This window comes from Lathamus discolor, chromosome 3, assembly GCF_037157495.1.
Source record: "Lathamus discolor isolate bLatDis1 chromosome 3, bLatDis1.hap1, whole genome shotgun sequence".
Lineage (NCBI taxonomy): Eukaryota > Metazoa > Chordata > Aves > Psittaciformes > Psittacidae > Lathamus > Lathamus discolor.
In genome coordinates this window covers 100,097,168-100,123,281 of record NC_088886.1, presented here as the reverse complement: position 1 = coordinate 100,123,281, position 26,114 = coordinate 100,097,168, and the positions used below count along the sequence as shown (strand labels likewise).

The following is a 26,114-nucleotide window of genomic DNA, read 5'->3' as shown; positions in this document are numbered from 1 at the left end:
GTAGAAAGTAAATAGATCTATGTGTGGAACTGAGAAGAGAGATATTGTACTACCTTTTTCTTAATATTTAAGTCATAAGTATTTTTCATGTAAACCAAATACTAAATTTACGCAGCTGCCCCTGACCCCTGTGCAAATGAGATCTGTTAGGAACATGCTTTATAAAACCATTGTATTAGATTTCTTAACATTATAACTTTAATAAGATTCTTGAGTGCTCTTTTCTTGAATTAAAAATCCTTATCATAACTTTAAAAGACCACATTTCTTGGTTCTTTTCTGTCCAAGGAATTAGTAAGACTAGAGTAATTTAGCTCTATAAATTGCTGTAATAATTTTGCAGCTTTTTTTATTGTAAGCAACTTTTTTTTTGGTAAATGGTAATTGAATGTAAGGAGGATTCTTTTCTCTGAGATACAGTGAATTCCACTAGCACCCTGTTAGGGCTGAAAATGGCTTGATTTGGAAATCCACTAACACTGCATCTTTATTGACATATAAGACTTCTTGGAAATATGAGCTGCTGCTTCATCCATCCATAGGTTGAGTACTCTGTGTTGCCTGTTCACACTGAACAGTAGCTGCCTCTATAAAGGTTCATGGTTTCTTTTTTACTCAGTGGCAGCACGTTATATTTCAACTATTGAGTCTTTCTAGCAGTGTTTACAAGTGAAAAATCATATAAGTAGTAGGTTTTTTCTAGATCTGGAGAAAGAAAAAATGCTCAAACTCCAAAGGGGAAAGAGAAATGAGTATTTTGGTCTTCCCACTAGTTTTCAATTTGAACATGGGCTGTCAGGGGAAGATGCAGAACTACTCTTGAGGAAAGTACTCTTGAGGAAAGTTAAGCTTTTCTGTTTCTGCCAAGAATGTTCTTAATTGTAATTTTAAAAGCTTACCACTTAAAATAATCTAAGGATGAAAGCTCCAGCAGTTAATACTTATTTTTCTCTGGGGTTGGTTTGCCTGTAGAACCTACGGGATTGGTGACGTTTACAAGGCAGTGTCTCCAGGAGTTTCCAGACTGGGAAAGGTAAGTCAAACATCTTGTTAATATAGGAAATTTCTGAAGTCAATGATAACTGAATCCCATTCATATGGTATTGATTCAGGCGTGGAAGTACTACAGAAAACAATGTTTCATACAGATTGTTTTAGAGAGAAGTACAGAGGAAAGTAGTTGAACTGCCACAAGTAACTCAAGTGTCCTGAGTTTTTCAGTATGATTTTTTTTTTTTGCCTGTGAAGTCCACAAGTCTTAAGTGAATTTTTAAAACAGCAGCACATTTTTGGTGCTGTTGCTTGAATGGGAAAAAAGAGAGATGACTCGATTTCAGAAATGACAGGAAATATAGTAAAGTATGGGTGATAATAAGCATGAAAACACAGGTGTTGCAGCTTTCTTGCTGGTTATCAAGGTAATATGGGACAAACTTGTGAAAAAACAGAATTTCTAATTTCAAATTTGGTATTTTATGGTGATAGAGGCAGAGAAACTGAACAATTGACTATGTTAAACCTTTTCAAATTGTTTCTGAAAGGCAGATGCATTTTCTTTAGTCCATCAGGGTTGTTTTTTTTTTTAAACCAACTTTTGTTTAAGATGTGTAAAAAGTTTGGGTTTGGATGGGTTTGTTTAGAATGGATGTCTTTGTGTGGAGATTCTGTAATCATTTCTGTACAATATTTTTTCTCTGATAGATCTCAGAAGAAACTGTCTCGATTGCATGTCACGTATGAAGGCACCATTGAAAGCAATGGACAAGGTATGCTACAGGTAAGCACATATAACAGTAACTATGGCTTTGTCATGTTTCTGTCATACTTTCACAATACGCCAGCTTAATGAAAGTTATTTTTTTTTATCCTCAATTGACTTAAATGACAAAATGTTATGCAGTGTAAAAGAAACATCAAAATTAATTCCATGGGCAATCTTAGTACTGTCAGTAATCCCCAGCTTGTCTAGATCTGTACATGTACCTGCTGCAGAAAAGGCTGACAGAAAGTCACAAGTTCTGGACAGCTTCAGGTCTTTTGGTTCAAAGCAGTATGAAAGATTGACAAGATAAGTTTCAGGTTGTGATCTTGATGAGTTGTCAAGTGTTTCAGTTTATTTTTTAAGAATTATTCTGGTGCCCTGGACAGTGACCAGGTCAGTGGTTCAAGAGATTTTATTGCTGCTGCCAGCACCACTGTTTTGGTCTGGGAGGAAGTCAGCAAAAGAAATGCATAAGGAGGATGTACTGTCTGTATCTATGGAAAGGAACACATTTGAGTTTTCCATTTAGTTGTTTAGGTTTTGCTTTTCTAGCAGAAAAAATAAAGAGGAAAAAAAAAAGTCTGCCTTCTAGAAGTATCTGTGCTCAGACAAAGAATGCTTATTACTCCAGGAGGGAGCAGGATTATGAATGCAGTGCAGGAGTTCCCAGTGATCCCAGCCTCAGTAGGCTGACTGGGACAAACAGATGCGACAGTGACAGAACAGTTCCTGTTGACAGGCTGATGGTCATCATTCAAAAACCAGGTGATGAGTCAGGTCAGTCCTAGAGAAGGTCAGTTCTAGGGATCTTACCAGCAAGTGGGAGTCAGCAGAGGACAGGGCAGGACAAGGGTGTGTGTTTTTACAGGAGCCATGAGCTAGGGGTTAGGATGGGGGACCAAGGTGAGGCTACTTAGCACAGTTGAAGTGCATTTGGGATCCTGATGCACTGAACATCTGGGTAGCTTTCATGTTACTTTTTTGCTCAAGTTCAGCAAGTGTTAAACAACTTGTTTAGATGTGTTGGTATTTTCAGAATAGAATTCAGGACTACTTGTGCTTTTAGTGGCTGGCTTTAGACTCTGACTCCTGAATCGGTTTTTAATCTACACAGATGTTCATGTCATTCCAGCAACTTATGCTCCCCTCCTGTAAATGTGCTTTCAAAAGATATATAAATAAAAACCAGTAAGAAGCCAATAGCATGTGAAAGATTATGTGGCTTAAAAATTAGATTTATATGGCCACTTAATTTGTATAAGCCAAACTCTTAAAAGGAATGTTGTCTATTTAAAAATGTAATTTGCAAAATATGTATTATTGCAGCAAAAAATAGAATCCAGAGCTGCTCTGTTTCAAGCAGAAACCTCAATGATCAAAATTACTTGCCGTGTTCAAGTGCATTCAAAGAATTGATAAGAGATTCTTTACAGAACAACTGGTATGGAGGCAATGCTAATCTAAAAATCCTCCAGTATGGACAGCTGGGGCAGAATGCTATGAAAGGACAACTTAATAGTTCTTCAGTGTCCAGAAAATGCAGAAAGAGTACTGTAAATTGTTTTTTTCATCTTTCACATTTACTGAATGTTTTATTCTTAAATGGGTGCTCTTCAAAGAAAACTCACAGAACCTGGATTCAGAGCATTTGAGATGCAAAACTGTTTTGCTGTGTGATTTCTCACTTGGTTTAAGTTTTCTGAGAAGTAGAAAGGGACAAAAAGGAATGCTGTTAATCAGGTTTTGTATTTTTAAGTTATTGCAGCAGAATTCAACAGTTACAGAAGTTTGTACAGGACCATTTACTCTGGTAAATGAAAGGGGTTTATGCTGTTTGCTTTATATCATAATCCTTCTGAATATATTTTTATTAGGTTGATTTTGCAAACCGTTTTGTTGGAGGTGGTGTGACTGGGGCAGGACTAGTACAAGAAGAAATTCGTTTCTTAATCAACCCAGAACTGATTGTATCAAGGCTCATCACTGAAGTCTTGGATCACAATGAATGCCTCATCATCACAGGTTAGTCTTTGCAGAAAACGTTTCACATGTTCTCTGGTTTTGTATGTAGAAAATATATCTCAAGTTGAACTTTAAAATGTTTAAATAAAAACATCTTAGAAAGAAAAAAGGAAGAAACAAAGTCAGTACTCATTTGACAAAGAGCTTCCTTCTTCACCCCACCTCTTAAGACCATAGGGCTGCTGTTATAGATGTTTTGTGAAGAAAACAAACAAAATTACAGCAAGCAGACAGAACTTTTTTACCTTATATAAATGTGTTTGAGGTCCTTAGTCCTAGCTAAAGAATATCGTGGGTGATACAGGTAAAAGCCACAATTAGCAGCCATTAGGTGGTCCCAGCTATTAGCAAGTAATGTTTTGTAACATTAAAGTGGGGTTGGTTTTGTTCCTCTCTGGAATTTGTAACATTTGATGTGATCAGTGGGACTGAAAACTGAGAAGAGGAACAGCCTTCTGGTTAACAAAAAAACAAAGTGGAAAAGGAGAAAATTTGCGTCCGTTAAAAGGGGTACAAAGTCAGGAAATCTCTTAAAAAATTTTGATTTTGTAAGTTACAACCATGTGTTTGTTACTTGTAAGTTAGTTATGGGTTTGTAATTACAACATCAAAACCTAAAGGCTCCTGCAGTATGTTGTTGAGAGGCTGTGTATGGAGCTGTGCTGTCTGTCCAATGCTTTGCTGAAAGTGTTTTTGATCTTGTTTGCACCTGTGTAGTAGAACTTGGAATGCTTTATCATCAGTTGGATCAAGCAGCTAGCACCAAAACACCAAATGTCACTATTAGGAGGTGGAGAGGCCCAGGTCATGCTGTGTCTCAGTTCTATACATGGGAACACAGTGAGCAGTTGTCATAACTGGAAAATGAAATGATGCTATAATACTTGTTTATTTACTCTAAAGGACAGCTACAACGAAAAAAGTGTTTGATCAGAGAGATCCTCTGGACAAATACTGTAGTAGAATATTTATATTTTATATTTTTTGGTCTACTGTAGTCAAAATGTTGGATTTAGTTAAATGAGCTACCTCAGCAGTCAGGTATTTGTGCAGTTATTAGAACAGATTTCTTGGAAGAGTCCTTCCAAAGCACTTCTTTCTCTCACGCACATGCACAGTAGGAATTGAAGTTTGGATCTTGCAAATCTTACTCTGTTCTGAGCTATTGATTGTTCTGGACAGCACATCTTTTGTTTTCAGTTTTATACTTGGTAATCTTTTTTAGTGTTTTATTTTGGTTTTGCACTCTGTTTTGCTTTTTCTGTGAAAACTTTTCGATAAATTGGCTTTTGTGATTACCTTTTAGTAAATTAGTCAGAAAATTCATGGCCATCTCTGATTTCTGTTGTGTACTTTGCATATGATGCTATAACAAGTTTAATATGTTGGAGTATTATCTTCTGGGTAAGGCTGTTCTGGGGAGAGGGTAAAAACATAGAACAGTTATAACTCTCTGTAGTAACTGATTGGGGGGAACACTAAATGAATGTTTTCAAAGACCTTCCATTCCGCTGAAAAAAAAACCCAATGATTTGACATGAAGGAATAAAGGTGAGGATGTTTTTTCACTGCAGCAATATTCTTTTAGTTTTCTTCAGCACTTTACAGTGTTTTGCAATTAGTATTTGTGATGTGGTGTTCTTCTCTAATGGAAATGGCCATTCCATCATTTTTGTTTCAGCCCTGGAGTTCTTCCACCTTGGTTCTTAGCCAGGTCTCCACTGTGTGTCTCACAATCCTCTTGATAAATTACATTCTGTGTGATGCATCTTGATTCAGTGGCCTAATGGATATAACTATGTAGCTTAAATTTGCAGAAGAGTCTGAGAAATTGGAGAGAAATTAGATTTGTTGTGATTGCACAGTATCTGGTTAAGATCACTGCTATAATAAGTATGGAACTGGTCATGCAAACAGTCGAGTTCTTCAACACAGACATCTGTGTACAGAAATGTTTGCAGCAATGCCAAAGACTCCCACGGCTGCATTTCTGGTAGAGCTGTGAATAAGTGTCAGTGTGTTTTTCATTCAGTTTTTTTTCAGTTTTCCTTCTCTTTTTCCACTCCTCCTCTTTGATTTCATGTTTACTCAGGCAGTGCTGAGAGCAGATGAAGCTGTGTTCCATGTTTGCTTTAAATCTACAGACTGAACAACAGCCAGTCCTGACTGCATCTCAGCAATGCATTTTCAGAGACTTCTAAGCATATTAGCTGTGCAGTAAATGGGATCAGATAATTGGTTCAACTGAAAATTTACTCAGAGGGGAAAAACTGATTTTCAGCTGGATTTAGCAGTGTGGCTTCCCTCAGGGTCACAGCCTCCTTGGGGGATCCACCTGCTCCTCTTTCTTGGGAGCCTCCCTGTGCAGGTGGAGATCTGCTCCTCTATTAACCTACATGTGCTGCAGGGGCATAGCTTGCCTCGCCATGGGCTGCATCACAGGCTGCAGGGGCATCTGGTCCAGTGCCTGGAGCACCTTTTGCCCTCCTTCTTCACTGACCCTGCTATCTGCAGAGCTGTTTCTCTCACATATTCTCACTGTTGTTCAGGTTCTCCGCCCCCCCTTCTTAAGTTCATTATCCCAGAGGTGCTACCACCATCACTGATGGTCATGGGCTTAGACTTGGCAGTCTTGGAGCTGGCTGGCATTGGCTTTATCAGACACAGGGGAAGCATCTAGCAGCTTCTCATAGGAGCCCTCTCAGCTACCAAAACCTTACCACACAAACCCAATGCAAGCAGGCTGATCATGCCACTGTCTTGAGAAAGCCTGAAGACTAGTGGTGACGAAAGATAAGGATCAGAAGAACTGACTGAAAGGAAGAGAAGACCTCCCCTTCACTTTTTGCAGTAAATGTGCCTTTGTATTAGTGTCACTGCCATTGTGCTTTTCACATGTACTCTTTTTCATTGAGTGCTAGTGGTACTACCTCTTCACAGGCATAATTACTCTTTCTTAAGAAATACTAGAGGGGCAGTATGGTGGGATTTTTCCCAATCCCTGGGAACTTTATGATGCCATACAGGCCATATGCAAATGAAAAGCTAGACTACGGAGTCCAAGAAATTTATTTTTAATAACAGTTGCAATTCTTTCTAGATGATGAGGTCCCATAAGCACTAACACGTGGCAATTTCACTGTTTGTCTGATGCTGTAACTATTATAAGTTTCATAAAGGATGTTATTTTTGAATGATATGTATGTTACTTTTGACTTTAGGTAGGCTTTTTTAGGGCTTGTAGCTTGTTTTTAAAGTTCTAATGGAACTGTGCTATTATGCTGTAATTTTGGCTTGGTTTTTTTACCCCTTTTATTTTATGGGAAGAAAAAAGATTCACCAGAACCATTAACACACCCAATTTATCCTGTACTGCTTCTGTTTTCCCAGCAACTGCACTTAGTATCCCAGTAGTTCACAGGCAGAAGTGCTGCCAGTTAAGTAACTGGTTTTGTCTGACAGATTTCCAGAGCTTCACTTATGAAAACCTATTGATTTTCAGTAACTTTGGGTTTCTGGGACACGAGTTTAGAGTTTGTGTGATGTTGTTGACTTTTATATATTTAAAACATTTTGTGTGTGTATTTGCTTGTTTTGTGGTGCTTTTGTCGTCAGCCAGTGCACTTCCATAAAAATTAATGACAACAACGAACCTTGATAAAGTCAGCTTAATACTTTGACTGTCATTTAATCTATCCTGTTACAATGTCTTGATAATCACATCTTTTCTTTCCACATGCTAGAGACCAAAGGAAATGCTTCCTTTTCAAATTTGGGAGTTCTGCTAGGTTGTCCTGTAACGAGAGCTCTCAGTAAAGTCACATACTTTCCTAGTCTGTCTTTTCTTACTCTTTGTTCAAACACTTTTTCCAAGCATGTCAGCCTTACAGAAGGTTGATAGCCTACAATTTGATTAGAAGACTGACTTGCGAATATTTAAACTGCTCACAGTTATTGTTTGTATGAGGACATTGATGTGTGTAAATATATAGGTGTATTCTGCCATCACAATTTTGGGGACTTTGATTTTGTAACAGGAAGTGAATTCTTGAGGAGGAGTCTTTTACCATCCCACTCATTTCACATAGCAGCTTCTCAAAATAGCCTTGAGTGGAATTCATGTGTCCTCAGTATGGTTAATTATCTTGACAAATGTAAATAGCTAATGAGTGGGTAGTAGGGCAGATGAGTTAAGGAAGCACTGATAAGTCTTTTCAGTTAAAATGAATTTGGGTAAATGGGGAAAATGTCTTGAAGCATATGCATCATTTTAATCAGGTTTTAACAGCTTGTGTTTCCTATGCTTGAGACTACTGAAAGCAGACATTCATATTCCCTTGTCTGATGAGGTTAAAATTGAATAGTTTTATGTTTCTGATTGTTCAACTTTTATTTTTATTTAGAGATTGAAAAACTTAAATTGAAACATTTGTATTCTCAGGCTATCACTGATATATGCAATAGTTGGCATTACCTTTGTTTTAGTAATCAGATGTTTTGTGCTGTCAACTTAGACATCTAAATGCTATTTTTCTGTTACATTTCTATGTGTAGATGGTATCACTGTTTGCGATTAAAGGGTTGCTTAACAGTTCTCACTGTTATTGTTTATAACTTATGTCAAACTGTACCTGGGAGTTGAAATTTTCCAAACAGGATATTTTTTTCAGTCCCCTACTTTTGAAATTCAGCTGTTGCAAGCTCAACCCAGAGGGAAAAGTTGTGATTTTGCTGTGGCATTGCTTTAGAAGTATTTCTTCTTTGTGCATCCCCAGGTTTTGAAGCAAGTTTGGTAAAGTGAGGTAAAAGGCAGCCTTTCAAGAAAGGTTATGATCCTTACTGTCAGTTAAAATGCCTCCTTCTTGGTCTTGGGATAAACCTTTGAAAGGGAGATGGCATAGCACAGCATAATAGCTGAAATGACTGTAGGTCTTAATGAGCTACTTCCTTACGGCCCTTAATGCTTGCCAAAATACTCCACTGGATTTTTTCATGGGGAAGCCACATATGTTTCAGACCATGGTTTTATGGGTCCTCGAGCTTTCACAGAAGTAGCTTCTTGGTACCAACTGTTGCAGCTGATAGCAGTGGCCTTTTGGTCCATTCAATGCCATTAAGCTGTGACATCTTAGAATTCATGTCAGGAACCATAGTGCAGAAATCATGCTGATTAAATGAAAATAAGGGGAAGAGGTGTGTTGGATAAAGATACTAGGAAGCTTAGCAGTCCTACCTATCCTTCTGTAGGACTTTCAGGGGCACTGTAGGTCAACAAACTGGGTAGCACTGGTATGTTGGAAATCTGCTTGGTTTCTGACCAGGTTTTCTTTGGCCTTATGGATTGTAATTTTGTTAGGGAAATAAAACTTCTTGGAAAAGTAAAATGTATAAATGTATAATTCACCACATACTCTTTTGAATCGCTTTATATTTCTTCTCGTGCATCCTAAACTGTCAGCCCAGATGTTTGCCAAATTGTGATGAAGTAGGGTTGCCACACTTTCCATAGCAGGGTAACTATTTTATTATCGTGTTTACAGGCAATAGCCTGAAAAAAAGAAAAGCAAAATGCTGGTGGTGCAAAGTCTCACAGTCTGTTAACCAGATACTAGCCAGTAAAACTTTAAAGATGACAGGCAGTTTATTGAGAAGCTATTGAACTGGAGAGTGGCAAAGTTGAAAATCTTGTTATATACCGAACAGCATATGTAGATCTGCACTTGTAATGTCCTTTGGTGGATGCTACACATATTCTGTGGAAAAGTAGCTTTTACTGGTTACAAGCAGAATTTGTATTCTTGGTGTAGATATGAATTTTCCATTTTCTGTTGCTTCTGAGAGCTGTGACTTCATCTGGAGATGCAGCGATTTCTGTGAAAGATGTGCCAAGTGCAAAAAATGTACATATTTTGTGTGCAATATGGAAAATCATTTCTTTCAGGTACTGAGCAGTACAGTGAGTATACCGGCTATGCAGAAACTTACCGGTGGGCAAGAAGCCATGAAGATAAGACCCCAAGGTAGAGTTCCACGTAAATATTTCAAGTGAAGAAATAAATATTATACGTCTGAAAAATTGATGCTTTAAGTATTTCCTAGCATTTGCCTTAATAGAGAAATTGACTATTTGGTCCTGCTCTCTTCAGAGCCAACAAGCTAAGAAAGTTCTCATATTAATAATGAGGTATTAGTGCTAATAAATGATACCTGCCAATATGTCAGTTCTTAAATCAACATGTTTTATGTATTTAATCCAAACTTTTTGGAAGATACTGACTGAACCATGGATTGTAATGTCCCAAGAAGTTTGACAGTGATACCTCAGGTGCCGCAGTACCTGATGCCTGCTGATGTGTGGCAATATAAGACCTAATCTCATAGACTTGAATAGAAAGCTCTAACATCTTGAGTTTATTTCTCTGACAGTATTGTTATAGTGTGTACACAAAATTATTAATTTGGAATAGAAACATATGCAATGTACTCTTTTTTAAGTATTGGAAGGAGAGAGCTAAAGTGCATTTCTTTGACCTTGTGGTGCTCTTACGTACTTATTAAATAGTGCTGTGTGATTAGATTTGTTTCATGTTTATGCCTAAGGTCTATCCAGTGTATTTCTAAATTTATAGAGAGACCTGTCTCATTTTTGATGCTGTTTTCATTCCCTACGCACAAATTTTAAAAGTGCCCCATTGTCTGTTATGAGCTCACCTTTCCAGCTGCTTCTAACAGAGAAGCTCTGCAGGGAATTGCTAATTTTGGATCATGATTATATGGCCAGTATAAAACAACTAATGTCATCCACTTTTCTTCTTCCTTCAATTTTAGGGATGAATGGCACCGACGCTATACTGAAATTGTTGCGATAGATGCATTTCACTTCAGACGTTTTCTTGATCAGTTTGGTCCAGAGAAAATTAGAAGAGAGCTCAACAAGGCCAGTAACTACTTTAAGTGGCCTACGGTCTAATGTTTGGAATACCTCTTAAAATACTTTGGTATTGTTATCTTCAGCTAAGGAAGCCCTTGCTTAGCTGTCTCTTATAAAAGGTGTACTTCAGTGTTTTGCTGTCCAATGTTAAAGCAGATACTTGCCAAACAGAATGACTCGTATCCCTTATGCTATTTAGAGGGGTATTTTAAAATATAAATGAAATTTGGATATGCATTTTGTTGGCTCGTAGCCTGAGGCCTTGTCTTTCAACCTGTGCCAACGATTTCAAGGCCTTTACTGTTATCCCACACATAAATTTCATTTTCTAACAAGAGATGCTTGGTATCTATCTCCAGTTCACAAAGTAAATTCTTGTATGTTTATAAAGAAAGCTTATAGACCAGAATGAAGGTCTTGCATGGCTAGGATAAGGCATAAGTAGTAAAGGGCCTGTGGCATGATGTAGTAATGCAATGCTATTTTTATTGGGCAGTTGATTACAAGAATGCTTATACAGTTATACTATACTAGTGTGCTTATATTTGGGTTCAGAACATGCTAGCAATAAAGTCTGTGTAGTGTGCTTCCGTGTTTGGGGATGCAGTGGGCCTCTGTGTTAGCTAGGGTGTTAAATATATGAGCACAATACTACTGTTATTAAAGTCTCCTGCTTTCTGTAGTATAGGGGGTATAGGATGCATTTGAAATCAAACATAAGGCAGTGTCTTGCGAATACTCAGAAGGAAAGGGAATATACCTGGAAGCTCATCTCTCCCCACCCCTCCAGAAATGATGTACAGGGCTGAAGAGCTAATTTAATTTAGTCTTAAAACCTTGACTAAAGTAACATTCATCAGCTTGTTTCTTCAAGGTTGGTTAATGAAATTAGCCCTGAAAAAGACAGTAAATAAATTTTGTAAACTTCAGTGATATCTTTGTACAAAATGAAAATTACCTACTCTAGTGAATTTATGATCTGCCCACACTTTTCAATATTATTGACTAGGGTTGGAGTTTTAAAATAAATTATGGTAGATCCATGCAACTTTATTATAGTGTGTTGGTTGGACTGATGTTGTCTGATGAGGACTGATTGGTATTTAAAGAAAATTTTAAGCCTGAGTTAATTCTCTGTTTATGACAAAAAAATTAATTAGATTTATTGGAGTTCCTATAATATTTTAACAAATCAAGTATTTTTTAACATATTGTGGGGTTTTTCCATTTAATTTAAAATTAGTATTAAGCCTAAGATCTTCCTGTGGGGGAAAACAAGGTGATGGAGTAAGATGCTAACTCTTTCTATTATGATTTAATAAATCAGGACTCAGTAAGCATAGTATATGCACACAGGCTTTGAAATACGAGTCTATTATGTATTAGTATACACAGCTCGGTGTCCAGAGGTTCTTTTGTCTGTTATTTTGTTAGACATTAGGAAATTATTGAAACAACTTAAAGTGATTCTTCTTACAGCTTGTATTTTCTTATAAGCCTGTATGATTTCTCCTTTATAAGATGCATTTATCTTAAAGAACCAGGTGTTCACTCTTGGTTAGTCTTCTCAAAAAGGTAGCTGCCTGAGGTTGACCTTGTGTGTGATTTACCCATAAGCAGAAAACAAGATTAATATTGGCTGAAGTCAGCTGTTCAGAATAAGAAAAATAAAGTCATTGTATCTGACTTCATCATTAAGATTTGCAGATATATGTGAAAGAGATGTCACTGTTTCATCCTTGTTAGCCCCTTGAGATTATTGCCTAATAAAGACTCTCACTAGCAATAACTCTTCTAGTTGTAAATTCCATTTTCCAAATCCTAAGGAGCAACTGACTTATCGTTGGGCTTGCCAACCCACTCACAAATGTCATTAAGCCTATTTTGATAGTCACTGATTACAAAAAGCTACAGCTTCATATTTGGCAAGAAATGCTTCCCTAAGAATTATGCTGTGCGTATGTTTCAAACAGTGTTAACTGAGAACTATATGTAACAGTTTTATATGAAAACAAATTGTAATCATTGTGCAACTTCTAAATCATTTGTGATACCACGTATTTGAAATGGTGTACAACTTAAAACCAAATTAATTCATGTCGTTCAAAAGGAACAGCTCTTCTGCTTCCCATATGGAAGCAATTGCTTTAAAACTATACAGTAAGCTTTCATATTCCTGTATTCCTAGATGAAACCTATTTAAAATATGGGTGCAATGTCTCTTTCTATATTAGTTTTATCTTCATCCTTTATTTGCTATGAAAAATCATACAGGAGCATGCACTTGGTTATTTTTCTTCATTGGTGCTGAAGTCCTTCCAAGTGTTTGCTACCTTCAGTATTGTGTCTGATGAGATAGGTTTTTGTTCTTTGTGTTCTGGCAAGTTGAGAAATACAAGCCTGCTAAGTAAAAGATGAAAAGAAAGTGGCATCTTACTGCAACACCAGTCCATCCCTCACTGAAGTGGAGATGGAGTTTGAAGAATTACTGTCCACACAGCCAGAGAACTAGCTTGCTTGGCCCACTATTTTCATACCAGTGTGCTTTGGTCTTTAAACACACTAATAGCTCTGACCTGAAAGAGCTCAAGAGGCTGCATCCTGATGACGTGTAAGTGCTCCTTATGCAAATTCTGAATCATGGCACCTTGCTAAATTAAGACAAACTAAAGTCTGAATTTGCAGCTTAGATCAGATTGAGCGAAACTGGGGGTTCCACCAGACAATTGTACCTGTTCAATATGTTTTTGTACTGTTGAAAAGCTTCCCAAAGAGATTTATCCTTTTTTTTTTTTTCCAACACATGGAAGCAGCTGCCTTTACTCAAGGTTTCTTAGTGACTTACGCACTTTTTTTCTTTTTCCCCCTGCCTTCATTTATTGCATTAGACCTGAACTCTGAGGTGCCATTTTGTCTTTTATTTTCAGTTTTGAGAAAATAAATTACTGATGTAATAGTGGACACAGCAGTTCAGCTGTCATGTTGCATGCTAAAGGGGCCAAAAAGCAACAAATGTGGTACAATCTTCTGTTAATTACTCTTTGCTCTGGCTATCCTGAAAAGGTTCCTACAGCTGTGATAAAATCCCTAGGAGTCAGCACATGTATCTGATTTTTAGTTTGGATTCAAATTAGGCAAAATTCTTCTTCCTGTAAATTCTTGAGTGGTTTACCTTAAATTTAAAGGAAGACTAGTGGGGTATTGAAGCAGTTTGAATTTGGTATTGCTAGAAGACAATACTTGTTTTCATCTTATTGTTTGAGAATATGGCACCAGATTGCCTGTCAACTTCATCTTCTGACTCTTGTCTGCCTGCAGGCCTACTGCGGCTTCTTCCGACCCAATGTTCCACCTCAACATCTCTCCGCAATAGCCACAGGAAACTGGGGATGTGGTGCCTTTGGAGGGGACTCCCGATTAAAAGGTAAATTCTAGCAATAGTTAATGTCTAAATGAATCAAATAAGATTCTGATTCCTTTTTTTTTTTTTTTTATAGTTAAGCTGTCCATAGAACTGGTTTGTTAGCTTTATCTTTAGGCCATGATTAATGTGGCCTGAATAAAAATGCACACTGCTTTTATATGCTATTTTCAGTTTAAAGTTTGAGGTAAGTACATGATAGTGAAATGCTGGGTTTACAAGGATGTGTAGCACAGAAACCTTCAAAAGCAGGGATGTGCAGTAATAGTTCACAGAAGAAAATGTTCATTGCAGTTCTCAGTCTTATAAATCAGTTGACCTTTCTGGAGCAATCGTCTAAGATTATGCCTAAAATTTGTATCTCTGCAAAGCTGTTGAAAGTATGTGGTAATTTGCAAGGCTTCACAAACTTGCTGGCAATGCACAATGGTTGGTTTTTCTCCTTGATATATTACTGTTTGCTGGAGAAATTTCCATTCACTCAGACATGCTTCTTTCTTTCCTGACATGCCTGCTATATCACTCACTTCATGTTCTTTTGGTTTTAATTGGAGTATTTATAATGCAGCAGATATCACATGCCAACTTTCATCTGAGACTTTTCCCCATCAAGTCAAGAACTGATGGATCCTGACATTTAAATTGTTATTCTGATTCATACAGTCATAAATAGAAATTTACATGTTTGTTGTTTTCAAATATTTGGTGAGCATTTAAAATTTGCTTTTCTGAACAGCTTTAGGTAGTTACATTGAGACAAACAGTCATCAGGCTGCCAGCTTCATTAGTTTGCTTTCTTCATGTGCTTTATTCATTGAGCATCTGTTTTTTTCTTAATGCTCATTGATTTCCTGACAGTTGGTTTCTGATTTCCATTAGATAAAATTGTCTGCCAAGTCCAGATCATCAATATCTAAAGTAGTATTTACTGCAGGATCTAATCATACATGATTATGATAGTTAAGAAGGTTTAATAAATGCCTTGATTTGCATAAATCCTCCTCTTGGATCTGAACTGTAATACCCTGTGTTTGGTTTTGGTTTTGGTTTTTTTTTAAATATATGCTTTCTGGAACATCTGATCTAAGGCATTATTTGTTCAATGCTTGACGTGACTTTTATGGTAGGCATTCCTCACTGCAGTGCTTTACATCCTCTCCCCATTAGTCAGAGCTCAAAACTGAAGCATACTGAGTAAGACCACCAGAGCTGAGTCCATTTGGTGAGGTAGCTCATAAGAAAAGTCTTCAATGTAGACAAAGACATACATAGTGAGATGTGGTGCTTCGTAACTTGAATGTGGATTTCAGGCAGAACAAGAGCATTTTAAAGACTTGAATATTCCCTCAGTTTTATTTTAACTTTATGTTTTTAGTTTGAGCTTTCATTTATATAACGTTTCCTCTGGTTTTGGGTCAACCTTAATTTTTCCCCCAAAGTTTGCAAGAATTAACACTTAACAGCAAGTTACAGCATTGCTGCTGTTACAAAAAATTCATCTAAATCTATGTCTTCTGTTCTTTTGGTGGACCTTAAAGACAGACTGTCCTGGGTTCAGCAGTAGCAGTCATTTTTCTCCTTCTTAGTAGCTGGTGCGGTGCTGTGGTTTTGACTTTCGGCCTGGGAACAGCACTAATAACATCGATGTTTTTAGTTACTGCTCAAATGTTTGATCTGGCCAAGGACTTTGTGAGCCTCATGCTCTGCCAGGGAAGAGGGAAAGCCAGGAGGAAGCAGTGACAGGACACCTGACCCAAAGTGACCAAAGAGGTATTCCATACCATAGCATGTCATGCCCAGGATGTAACTGAGAGTTACCTGGAAGGGCTAGGACACTGTGGGGGTTGGACTAGGAGTCGGTCGGTGCTCTGTCGGGCTGAGGGGGGGTGAGTTATCGGTCAGCAGGTGGTGAGCAGTTGTATTCTCTTCCTTTGTTATTTCCTTTAGCACTGTTATTATTGGTGGTAGCGGCGGTGATTTGTGTTATACCTTAGTTACTAAACTGTTCTTACCTCAACCCGTAGGAGTTGCATTCTTTTTGATTCTCCTCTCTGTCCCTCCGGGAGCAGGGGGAAGGCAAAAAGGGTGGGGGAATGAGAGACTGACTGCGTGATTTAGGGCTGACTGTTTAAACCACAACACAGACATTGGTTTAACTTGCACTTAAGTTACTATTTTTGTAAGCTAGGCTTTATTTCTTAGTTGACTCTGAAAAATCAATGAAGAGAATTAAATGACACTGATGTGCTATGGGATATGTAGCTATAGTTGTTTAGTATGTGATATTTTTCTCTGCACTGATGCTGACTGGAATTACTATTGCTTCATTCTTTGTGTGTAAACTATGAGCTACAAGAAAAGTGCAGTAGTTTGTCATGTGCATTTTGTTAGAATAGAGTTGCATTTGATGTGTGATAAACAGAGTCTTTTCTAGTTCACAAATCCCCCCCTGCACAGTCATAAGTCCTAATGGTGTATAGGGTTATTCTGATTGCAAGTTCTCTCAATGGTTTCGTTTCATTATAAACAAATATCTTGCACTGGAGAGTAATCTTTTACACTTCATAGGGAGTCATAAATTCTTCATTTCAAAATACGTCTGAGAAAACTCTGATAATCATTTTGGATCACAGAGATCATCGGTATCATGGTTTTACCGAACCCAAATAAATAGCTTTTGTTGGCTACTCAGTCTTGACAGTGTATTGCAGTGACAAAGTAGTTTTTGTAGCTTAAAGTCTTGCTTTTTCGTTTAATGTTCTTAAATACACACCCTTGTCCTATCTGGGATCTCTGAGACTTCAGAACCCCCTGAGTATTTGATGTAATTGAATGTAATTGGATAAGTGCCATGATGCATTATGATATTCTATCACTTTTTTTTTTAGTTGTGAATTAAAGGAACATGATTGTGCATAAAATATGGTTTCACTCAAGGTCACAGAAGATGCAGAAACTGAAGTCGTCTTAAAGGAGTTAAAAAAAGAATCTGGCTTTACAAATTGAGTATGTGGTATGTAAACAAGCCAGGTTCTAGCTCTCTTAGGGATAAACTTTTAGTATAAACTTAAGACTTTTGGTACTAAAAAGTATATTTATATAATTGGGAGAAGTTGGAAGATCTTGTCTTGCTTTTGGAAACCAGAGGGCAGTTTAACAATTACTAGTTGCAGGGGCTCTGTGCAACTGTCTAAAGATTGGAAAAGTGCTGTTTTATTGAAAATGCTAAGATGATCTCATGAGACATCTCACAAATACATAGATTTAACTTCTAACAATAGTGAGAAAGTGCTCTTTAGCTGAACTGGTGTTTTTATTTATCCGAGAAAATAAAGTTCAATAGGAGGACTGCTATCAGCTTTTAAGAGACCCCTATAAAACGAGTAGAAGGAGAGAAAGGCATGCATCTTGCCTCACATATGTGTGTGATGTTGAGGTGCTACCACGATAGTGCTGCGGTTCTGAACTTACCCAGTAGGCGATGACACAAGGAGTATTGGGTGTTTCACCCAGTGTAGCATTGCTGAACCCACATTTGCGGAGTTCTACTCTGCTTGCCCCTGCTGTGTCTTTGGTGCTGCTTTCCTTGCACCAACCTCTGGACTTTGGCTACACTGCTGCAATAGTACTGCAGTACAGGAGTCCCTGGTGGTAACATCCTTTTCTCTGGATAAAAGGGACTGAACATTCAGGGCCTGTAAGGATAGTTGGGTTCCCAGAGGGATTTGTATTATGCTTCTACCACCCTAGCTGGGTAGTAGAAGAAAGTATGTGAGTACTGTCTTCAGGTGTGCAAGTCCAGAAGACTTAAATATGATCACACCAGCTATGTGCAAGGGTCAAGAGGGCCCAAATTCCTCCAGACACCTCTTCCTGTGATGCTCCTTTCTTTTTCAGTAGCATGGAAATATCACATGGTGTTATATATCGTTGGTGCGCAGAAGATTGTGAAGCCTGCTTCTTGACAAAAATTTTGACCCTTGTTTCATAAGATTTACAGCAATTCAAAATAAACAGGAGGATGTTTTTAATATCTTCTGTAAAGTGAAGCTGCATTGTTTGCTTGCAATGAATAAGATTCATTAGGTTCCATTCCCCTATGTAAGCTAGTTAATTAGACCCTTTCAAAGCTGACCTACTGAAGCTTTACCAAATCCACAGCTGTTTCAGTAGTTTGATTAAAATATCATTCCCAGATTGAGATTAATGTCACATGTGAATAATGTAATTTATAATTTTAGCTATGTGTTTACGAGAGTGTTGTTTGATTAAAGAATGCAGTATTTTATTAGGTCTCTTAAAAAATGTGAAATATTCTTGAGCTGAGCTATGAGCAGCATTGTATTTAGTTTCCACTAGCAGGTGGTAATACAGTACGTACACACTTTTATTTAAAATTGATCTTTACAAAGACAATATTAGTCACATTTTAATTAACTCTACTTGGTAGAAAAGGAAAGAATTAATATCGGAACTGCACCCATAGGCTCTGAAATAAGGCAAACAGCAATAGATTAAGTCGTTGCTGGGCTCCATTATTTAGACCATGGTAACATTACCCAAAATGAATGTGTGATTAATGGCATGTGTGACACTCCAGCCTCGCAGTACTGGTTGGTGAAAAAGCTGTGCTCCTCTAAGTTTGGTGCCACCTAAAAGAATCCTGGTTTCTCTTCTCCCCTTCCCTGTTCCTGACTGTATGATCTGGTGCCCTCCCTTGCATCAGCTCTGTCTCTGAGCAACTCAATTCACTCAGCCAATTCTAATCTAGCAGAAAACAATTAGCTTTTACCCTTTTGTCATATAACTTTTCTGCCAGATTGGAGAATGGAATTTGCTCTGATGAGCTCCTGAGAGCTGCAGAAAAGTCAGGAAGTGAGTGAGAAGGGAGAAAATGTAGCTGGACCAGAGCCACTTTCTCCAATTGCACTGGGTCATTAGCTCAGCTGGACCACTGATCAATACTCCAGATGATTTCTCAAGTCTTCTGAGGAATGGCTGAGGGAACTGTGGGTGTTTAGTCTGGAGAAGTCTCAGGGGACCTTATCGCTCTCTACAACTACCTGAAAAGGAGGATGGAGAGAAGAGGTGGCTGATCTCTTCTCCCAAGTAATAAGCGATAAGACAAGAGGTAACAGCCTCAAGCTTTGCCAGGGGAGGTTTAGGTTGGATATTAGGAAAAATTTCTTCACAGAGAGAGTGCTCAGCCATTGGAACAGGCTGCCCAGGGAAGTGGTAGAATCACAGTCCCTGGAAGTGTTCAGAGATCATGTAATTGAGGCCCTCAGTGACACGGCCTAGTGGTGGACTTGGCAGTCCTGGGATAAAGGTTGGACTTCATGATCTTAAAGGCCTTTTCTAAACTCGTTGATTCTGTAACTTGGGGTGCACCTTGGTCCACTAAGCTTTATACAAAGCTGGAAGTTAAATAACCTGAATTGTATTTCTGGCATCACCACTCACTTTTTATAGGTTGGAATGAGCTGTCATATTCCATGCTGTGTACTTCTATAATAGATAAAATGGACACCTTCAATTGCACAGTAAGAGGATGCAGAACCTTAAGTCTCATCTTAGGAGATAAAAGTTGGGTCAGGTCCTGCTTTGTGTAGCTCACCTAGTGAAAGGTTGGCACCCTTCCTTCTGAAGGGTGGCAAAGAATGGAAATTGTGATGTGCTTAACGGATGCTTTTTACCCCACTATTGGTGACTTGATGCAAGCAGCTTAAACCAGGATGTGAGATGATCATTTGTGCTGCCTTGCATGTTTATTGGACTGTTAATGGCTGCAAGCTGCTTGGGGGTAGGCATGGACCAAAACAAACCCCAAAGCTTAAAACACATTGTGTATCTGGAAAGTAAAGGTGGTTATTACTAGTGACTCCAGCACAGAGTACTTCCACACTGAGCCGCAGTTCCCAGTATTCTTTACTTTGTTTTAAAAGTGGAACTAATACTTATCTACCCATTGTTCAAATTGTCTTGCAGCACTTATTTGGAGATGAGTGGTATGATTATTTGCTGTAAACTTCAGGCTGTGTTTTTTCCCTTCACTAAATTGCTTTATCCTGTATTCATGTGTGTAATCTTTTTGCTGTTTCAGCCTTAATACAGATACTGGCAGCTGCTGAGGCTGGACGTGATGTAGTCTATTTTACCTTTGGAGATGTGGAGCTGATGCGGGATATTTACAGCATGCACACTTTTCTCTGTGAGAAGGGCCAAACTATTGGTGAGCATAAAGAAATCTCATGCAGTGAAGAGACTTAACTGTCTCTAAATGGAAATTATCCAGTAAGAATTATTGTCATCAAGTTCTGAACACAAGCAAATGGGTTTATTTGTACCTGTTTCCAGAGTGGGGAACTCTTCTGATTCAGGGTCAGCTGTACAGTGTTGATCTGTTAGAAGACTTCCAGCATCCTCTTCTAATTCACTGGGAAATTACAGTCCAGAATTTAGAAATATATATGATAGACAGAAGGTTTGCAAAAGTTTTTAACATAACTCAGAATGCTTTAAAAAGGGAAAATGTGCTTGTGCATTCCTGATGCAGGTTTGTCTTACAGTGGTTCTGGCTTGATCCCACAAGATGCAGTCAGACGTGTTATAAGAAAAGTGGTGTATCGGTTGCCCCACTGTAAATGTTAAATGTCTGGGACAGAAGCACGAAGCTAGGTAGTTGGCAGTATGTTGTCAGTAATACATACGCAAGCCTAATGTTTGGGTAGCTTGTGCAGAAAGCTCAGCAGAAAGTTGAGGAGCCCACCGTGTGTTCTGAACAAACTTGGAAACAGTCATGTTCCCTTTACACTGTTGTCTACCTCCTCTTTCACTGCTCATTTAAAGAGATGTTCCAAGCCACTATCTCAGCATGACCATACATTTCTGGTCTTTATTTGCAACCATAGATTCTTCGTATGACATGATCTTAAGTGGTTTTTAATTATTTCTTTTTATTTTAAAGGGGATATTTATAGGCTGTTACTGAGATATTACAATGAAGAATGCAAAAATTGTTCTACTTCAGGACCAGATGTCAAGCTCTACTCTTTTATATACAACACCATTGAGTCCTATGCAGATTCTACTGATGATGATGATGAAAAAAAAGGGTTGTGCTTTGATGATTGAAATACTTGAATTTGATCAGAATATTGTTCATCTCCTCCCTCTGGTATATCATGTGAATTACTGGGTATAATTGGCTTAATATATATTGACTGCATTTGTAGTTATGTATACACTCAAACAAAACCCCCACCTTTTAGAGACAAATTTTTTTTTGGTGGTTTTATACATGAAAACCTTGTTCATGTGTGTACAGAAAAGATTTCTTTGGTAAATCTGGTTTGCATTATACCTTGTTAAGCAAGACATGTTGGAACACTTTTGTATTTCAGTCAAGAGATTGCTGAAGAGCTTCAGAAGATTTACCTGTATTCCATTGCCTTTATTTTTCAGAACTTGTAACTCGATTTCTCATGTAAACTTAGTGCTGGAGTACAGCCAGCCTTGTAACTCTTGGGATGATGTTAAAGAGAAGTGTTGTAATGATCATTCTGACTGAAAATTGTCATAATTTGATAACCTCCTTAAGACTGCCACAATGCCATCATTGTTCTTTTTCTTTGATAACTTAGTGTCCTGGGTTTAACCCAATTTTTTAGTAAATGGTTAAAAATCGACAGATTCTGGAGGAGCTGTAATGCATTTCACAACTGCATGGTCTTTATTGAACCAGGTGTAAAAGTTAGCATGAAGTAGAGAAAGAACAAAGTATGGGAGGGTGGGAAAATGAGAAATGTGACCAAAGTTAGAAGCAGAGAGAAACGTTTTCACATGAAACTCTTTAATACCGTTCTGTTGGTGCTATCTGTTACAACATTGAACAAGGTCTTGGACAACGTTAGTATATTTGAAGTTTCTCAAGCTTCACTGTTGTTAGTGATATCATTTGAATTAGGGTCTGCTAGTTGTGTTCATATTGTCGTATCAGTTCTCCTTTATTGGAATGTGCATACATGTGAGCATGAGGTCCCTATGGGATAACTTGAGTGAGGAAATGGAAATCACTTACGTATCAGTTGGAGAAAAGTCTGCAGGCAACAGGTAAAAACACGAGTTAGGAGTTTGCACCTGTGTCTTTAGGCATGGGAATAACAACAATGAAGAGAAGGCAAAATATGTATAAAACCTGTTCTGTTATTATCTCTGTGAATACCAAACTAGTGTGGCTGTAGTTCATTAACAGTTTACACAAAACTGCAGATACATCTGTGATAAAACTTCTCCAGGTTTATGTATGGAGTCAATCCAATGAAACTTGTCTATTCATGGTTTAAACCCAGTCTAAGTTTAAGCTCAAATTGCTAAGTTTAGCCTCTTCTGTGTTAGAGTTTCTGGTCTGTCATAGTTGCTATCACAAGTTTAGCAATACAAGTGAAAACTGCAGCAGAAAGTGTAGTGAGCTAAGCCTCTGGTATCAGCAAATCCTTTTGGCTAATGTCAGATAAAACCTCTCCAAGCCTAAAACACAACATGGTAATGAAATACTGGAAGCTGTTGGCAGTCTGGCCTACCATAAAGCACTTGCTGCTGGAGCTGCTCTGGTGGAAGCAATAGCAAAGAGTTTGGGTCATTTATAAAATACCTTTGGAGTGCTGCACCTTGGCATTAATGCTGTGCAGCAGCTTGGAAGCATGTTGCTTGGAAGGTGACAGCAGTTCAAGGGTTTCTTCCTATTCTTCCCGCCAGCTGTAGTTTTCTCCACCCCCCATTACAAGGAAAAGATTTGGGCTACCTTTTCAGGCGTTTTTCTGTGCTTGCAACTTGTGTCCTCAGAGTTAGCTGAAATCTTTTCTTCTGTTCCTGATGTCCCAGTGTTGGCTCAGATTCTGGCAATAGGAATAACAGTGTTTTGTCAAAATCTCTTCTTTGAGCGTTTAGGTTCGGCTGCAATAGTGCTTCTAGAGGCATTGCCGATGATAAATGTACCCTGTTAATTAAGACAAGTGATGGACAATTGGTGCTATCTGCCAAACCTCCTTCACCATACTACTCAGGATTTCCTACAGAAAAGGTGAACAGAATTTTTTCTGAAACAACTGGAAGGAAATACAGCAAAAAGCCTGAAGTGGCTGGGTATGATCTCCTCTTTATTGTAAATAAATACATCTTTATTAATGCAATATTAATTTTCATTGAGATTGGTCAGGTATGAAAAATGTCCCAAAATAAGATGGCATAAAATTGCACTTCAGCTCTAGAAACAGAAAAATATAGTTAACTTTGGAAAGATTCTCTGAAGATCATATTATAGGGTATCTGGTTAAGAGAGTTTTTGCAGTGTCAAGTGTTTCCAGGATAATGCTATGTTTCATGCAGCTTATATTTTCACTGGTACCTGATGGGGAAGATTGTCTTTTATTTGAGATCATTCTTTAGGATAGGCTTACTTTACATTCCCCCTTCCTTCCCCCCATGAAATACGGTTGTATGGACAGGAGAAAAGGAAAAGAACTTATTTTCTGTATGATGTGTCATCTGAGTAAGAGTGATACATCCTGCATTCTGCTTTGTGTCCCTGATCTGGTAAAGGGCAATGTTGTAAGAACATTTTGAATATGACTTTGATTACAGACAGGCTGAAGATTATATTTTTCTTGGTTTAGTGGGGATTAACTCTGGATAGCCCGGAGTTAACAAATGAGCAACAGTGTTATATTCTCATGACTTTCTAATTCAATAAAGAGCTAAACTGCCCAGAATGCTGCATGTGGGAGCAGGAATTTTGCATCAGCCCAGTATGTGTTCTGCATCTCTTTTCCTCCACCTATCACTCTGTTTATAAACTCCCTGAAATGTTTTCTTTAGCTGGAGGTGCCTTTTGGTGCTTTATTTGAAGTAGTGTGAAATGGAGATGCCGAAGATCTCTTTGTGCAGCCCACTGAGCTTCAGTTCCACTCTTCTAGAAACCTGTTTATGCAGTAGTCCCCTTCTTGGGTTTTGTATTACTTTAGAGATGTTTGCTATATGATTTCCAATAAAAATAAGATTCCTACCAAAACTTTTGTTTTATACTTTTTAGTAGCCAAATTGAATGCTTAATACGAACAACGGGCAGTCATGTAGATTGCAATGTTGCGTCATAGTCACGTGTGGTGTTGGAGCACTTCTGTAGTTTAACAGCTCTTGCACCTAAATTCCTCAGTTTTGAGGTGTTCTTATCTAATGATGAGTACCCATTACTGTATATATTAATTTATAAACCGTTCAAGTGTTCCTGACGTTCTTCTAAACTTACAGTTTATGCACCATTATATTATATTGATTTTTCTGGATCTGTATGCTACTGTTTACATGATTTTGTAGGAATATGATTAAAAAATTCTGACTGAAGCAATACTGTGTGCATTGTCTTGTAATGTACTTCCCAGGGCAGAAATTCCAGCACATTTGAAAGCACATGGCACAATACTACAGAGATTTCTAGCAGTAAATTTTGACATGTATAGCTAACTTTGCTCTTACTGTACAGTATTTTAGTGGTTACTCCCATCTGTGTAGTGATGGAAAGAGGAAGTAACCACAGCAAATTGGACGGGTGCTGGCATGAGTGTGAGATTTCACACGTGTGTATGGCCATTTGCAGACATTTCAATGCTATTTTCTGACTTGCTTTTGGTGAGAAGTGTTTGATTATTCTTTGAACTTAGTGAAGGAAATATAACTAAAAGCAAATAAAACCTCCAAAATACATAAATAATGAATATGCTGCAGAAATGTTTGCATGGTTTGTAAACTGACATCCTCCTTAATGAGAAAATTTAGATCTGTTTTTCAAAAATCTTAAGTTTTAATGAGTAAGTAACTAATTTTTTCTAGTATTGCATGAAATGAGGATAAAATACAATTTTTGATTGCTCTCAAGGGTTTAGATGTGATGCTGTCTCTGACTGCTGCATGCTGGGTCTTTGCTCATGCTCAAGCATGGTTTGTCATTCCTGAGTTAAGATTTAACTCTCATGTAAATGGCCAAAGTGATACCGTTCTCTGTACGCAGCATTTGGCCGAGTGCTGGATAATCTGGAGATGGCAGACTTCTGGTAGTATGATGCCTGAGTAGGGAAAGGTTGATGCCCTTTGTGTTGGAGCTTGTAAATCCCAGGTGGTGGGGTAGCAGAGGGTGCTCACACTCTGCCCCTGCGGTGGGGAAGCTGCTGCTGGTCTGTCCGGTCCCAGGCTGTCACTGGTCTAACTGTAATCAGCAAACATCCTCAGGAATATGCTTTATTAATTCTTAAAAGCCACTGGAGCCTGTGGAGATAACTCCTTGGGGATAAAGCACAATTGCAAGGGCTGCTTCCCCAGGGACTCTTCCCATTTTTCTCAATTGCAAGCCATTGGCTTCCCACCTGTGTCAGTGCTCGGATATAGAGGAGTCTCAGACAGTGGAATTTCACAACTTTCGACTTTTTTGTTCCTAACATCCTCTTGGCCTAAGCAGTTTTCTGTGACAGGACGGACAGATGGATGTCAGACCTTGGGACAGCAAAAGCTGTTATAAACTCCATGAAGTTCACCAATGTATTTATGTATTAGCCAGTGTAGGGTGATGCAGTGTTTGCTCTGGATGGATAACTGGGTTTGGGAGGGTTTTTCCTTCCTTTGGGGTTTTTGGTTAGTTTTGTTTTGGGGTTTTTGTTTGTTTGTTCATTTTGGGGGTCTTTTTTGTGGGTTGTTTTTTTTTTTTTTTCTTTAAATCTGCAAAAGTCTCACCCATTTTGTGATACATTTTTGACAAGGGTGACAACATCCATAAAATCATGGCAACTGCGAGATGCCAGAGCTGTCTGGAGTTGCTGGGGTTTTTAACTGAGAATTGAGTATTTATGATCTTGTTTTGTGCTAACAGTGTTTTATGCTCATTTATCTTTGCTTAAGTGAGTGTGACCTGGAAGCTGTACAGGAGGTAT

The 26,114-nt window shown here is 38.1% G+C and overlaps 1 protein-coding gene across 3 annotated transcripts in view; it reads left to right on the top strand.

Moving 5' to 3' along the window:
- PARG (poly(ADP-ribose) glycohydrolase) overlaps nt 1–26,114 on the top strand; it is an 81,726-nt gene that overhangs the window by 43,280 nt on the left and 12,332 nt on the right. For 2 of the 3 annotated variants that reach the window (XR_010610760.1, XM_065670791.1), the window contains exons 11-16: nt 973–1,033; nt 1,702–1,777; nt 3,637–3,784; nt 9,726–9,804; nt 10,613–10,721; nt 14,034–14,139. Coding sequence is in view for 2 of the 3 variants with exons in the window: in XM_065670791.1 (XP_065526863.1) it covers nt 973–1,033; nt 1,702–1,777; nt 3,637–3,784; nt 9,726–9,804; nt 10,613–10,721; nt 14,034–14,139 (579 nt within the window). In the remaining variant the exon portion in view is untranslated. Of the gene's footprint in view, nt 1–972; nt 1,034–1,701; nt 1,778–3,636; nt 3,785–9,725; nt 9,805–10,612; nt 10,722–14,033; nt 14,140–20,239; nt 20,369–21,103; nt 24,542–26,114 lie in introns of those variants that run through there. The other variant, XM_065670789.1, reaches the window with a different exon arrangement.